Raw genomic sequence first — 2,922 nt, forward strand, 5'->3', positions numbered from 1 at the left:
CACCTGCCTGTATGCACAGCCTGCGTGCACTCACCTGCCTGCACTCACCTGCCTGTACTCACCTGCCTGTACTCACCTTCCACAGAGCAGGAAGCATCCGGGCCCAGCACCCACTGCCAGCCAGGACACAGGACCCCAGAAGCCCCCAGGGTACCTGGCTATGGGCAGGGAGGGGGCAGAGGGGTGAACCCCCAAACGGGACACCCCACAACAGGAGGATTCTCAACCACCAAAGTGGTGTACCCGGCATCCCCGAGCGCCTGGGGTCTTGCTCCACGTTTTGGTGGGGTTTGATGCACCAGGAGCCAGAAGCTCCCCCCAGGGGCAGAGGTTGGGGAAAATGGGATTTTTCGGGGATTTTTAATGGATTTTTTTCCCCCCATCATCAAAACTGCAGCTTTTCTGCTGCCAGCTCCCCAGGTATGTGGCTCTGCCATTTTCAGGCAGGAGCAAACCTGCCCGTTGTCCTTCCAAGGGTCTTCACCAAGCCATGCAGGCAGATATTCCCCCCCTCATTTTTCCCAGAAAGGGAAAAAAAATAGACAGGAAGAGGTTCCATCCCAGAAAAAAAAAAAAGGATGTTCCTTCCCTGAAAATATTCTCCCTAAAGACTGAAGAGCCCTGACAACCCAGCCGCATTGTTTTTTCGGTGTCGGGGAGGCCGGAGCGGGCAGCGCAGGCAGGATGCTCCTCCCGGCTGCCTGCTGCCCTTGATCTCAGCAGCAGCATCTGCGCGTCGGGCTGCAAGAAACTCTGCTCTCCCCTCCGTGCTGCAGCGTGGCAGGAGCGGAGCGGGGCTCCGGTGCCCCCCGATGGGTTATTATCCTTCAGCCGGGTGATTTCCTCCCGCACACCATATGCCTGGGGCTCACCAGGGATTTAGCTTTTCATTTCGCTGCATTTTGAAGAGATTTGGGGGTTTATTCCACCTCAAATTCCCCTCTGTCCTGCATTCAAAGATGCTGCAAGAGCATCACTCCCCTGCCGCTGAGCTTGTCCTGGCTCTTTGGGGCAGAAATGCCCCATTTCTAGGAGTTTGGGCCACAAAAATATTGGGGTTTAGGGAAAAAACACACCCCGAGCAGAGCTGCAGGGGAGGATCCGGCCCAGTAGCGGGATGCCCGATGCTGTCGGTCCCCATAAGGGATGTTTCCCAGAGCAGATGGAGCATAGGTGGGGCTAACGAAGCACACAGGGCTCCCGGGGTCTGGCCAGATCCTGCCCCATCCCCAGGAGGGAAAGCAAAGCCCAACTCCCAGCCCCACTCATGACCAAAGGATGCTGCAGGGCCCCACATCCCCACCCCGAGCCCCCACAGCACCCAAGCACCCTCTTGCAGGCTCACCCACCCCCCACAACCTCTCTTTTTGAGGCAATTTAAGGCTTTTTGCTGGTTTTCACTCTGCCAGCGCCTTCGCCCTGCTCGCGTGGAGTCCAAGGAGCTGTCGGAGGCGTTTTCATCGTACGGTCCCCGTGAGCCGCCCATTTCCACTTAGGGAAATTGGCTGCAATTTAAATGAACGGCAAGCGAGCGAATTGACTATTAAGAAAGTGCAAACACCGCTGTGAACCCAGGGACTTCATATAATGACTTGGAAACAAGTTCTTGACCTACTTCCAACTTGCAAAAGCCTTCGTGAAATCACAGAGGAAATGAAATTAAAGGCGCCGGAGCCTTGATCGCTCTCCGGTATCGGGTGGTGAGGAGCAGGATGTGGCCCCTGGTTGAGAAGATGCTCTGGGACCAAGAAGCCCCACTGCAAAACATGGCAGGAGCAAAAAGTGAGGTGAAAGAGGCACAAATTGGGTCATTCCCCAGCTGTTGCAACCCCCCATTGATGCCAGCAGGTTTTTTTGGGGGGCTCCTGGCCTCTGCGCAGCCCCTTTCTACCCCCCAACTCCGGCATCACTGGATTTAGGAGCTCCTGCATGTGGCTCAAGCATCTCAGATCCCCAGGATGCGGCTGCAGGCACTGGGGGCACAAGCAGAGACTTGGGGTGTACAGGGTTCCCTGCCACAGTTCCTCATCACCCACCCAGCACCCACCACCCATCCAATGGGCTTTCCTTCCTCTCGCCTGTTTTTTTTCCCCCCATTCCCAGTTATTTATTTCATTTTGCTGCATCCGGCAGCGTTGCCATGGGAACGTGGCGGCAGCCCCAGCTGGATGTGCTTGTCTAGACGCTGTGCCCCAGGAGCTCGCTGCCGGCAACCTGCTCCATGGGCTGGATACGGCCCCGGGGAGGGCTGCACCCCTGGGTGCAGGTTCACCCATTGCACCCATCCCCAGCACCCCCGGGAGACCCCAGCACCTGTATGGTGAGGTCTTGTCCAAGCTCTGCACCCCAGATCCATGCTCCTGGCTCCATCTATGCCTGGGGGGCTCTGTACAAGGAGGGCTGGGAAATGCAGCCTCAGGGTGGCTAACAGCTATAAAATAAAACAGTAGAGGGGATAATAATAATAATAATAATAATAGGAGTAGGAGTAGTAAATAATCATCCCCTAAATGTAGCCCAAGGGTTGCAAAGTGCCCTTTGCACAAGGCAGATTAAACCCAGCTCCACCATAAGGAAGGGGAACTGAGGCACGGCACGAGGAGACACCCCCAAACCTTTGCAGTGCTCTGAGATGCCGGGAATGCTGAAACCCAGGGTGGTGGGTGTCCCCCACGGAGAGGGATGCTCCATCACTACCCTGGGCTCCTCCTGATTTACACTGCTATGGCAAAGCCCCAAGCCACCACTGGGCCCATTGGCTCCCCAAACTGTGGGGTTTGGGTGGATTTGGCTCTCGCTGGCTCTGATGTCCCCGAGCAAGGACCCGCGTTACCCCCAGAAGAATTTTGATAGGGTTTTTTTTTCCAGCAAACATCACAAATTTCAAATTTCCCCACAAGCACGCTCGTTTAACACAATATT

General features: G+C 55.9%; 1 protein-coding gene across 1 annotated transcript in view; it reads right to left on the reverse strand.

Annotated features, from left to right (window-relative positions):
• Positions 1-1,486, reverse strand: part of NKAIN1 (sodium/potassium transporting ATPase interacting 1) — a 12,706-nt gene extending 11,220 nt beyond the window's left edge. Inside the window, exons 1-2 of the mRNA XM_009645871.1 lie at positions 1,346-1,486; positions 63-158 (exon numbers count right to left, since the gene is read on the reverse strand). Of these exons, the coding sequence (XP_009644166.1) occupies positions 63-158; positions 1,346-1,486 (237 nt within the window). The remainder of the gene's footprint in view (positions 1-62; positions 159-1,345) is intronic.
• Positions 1,487-2,922: the final 1,436 nt, after the last annotated feature.

Source organism: Egretta garzetta, unplaced genomic scaffold, assembly GCF_000687185.1.
Source record: "Egretta garzetta isolate BGI_Z169 unplaced genomic scaffold, ASM68718v1 scaffold368, whole genome shotgun sequence".
NCBI classification, from domain to species: Eukaryota; Metazoa; Chordata; class Aves; order Pelecaniformes; family Ardeidae; genus Egretta; species Egretta garzetta.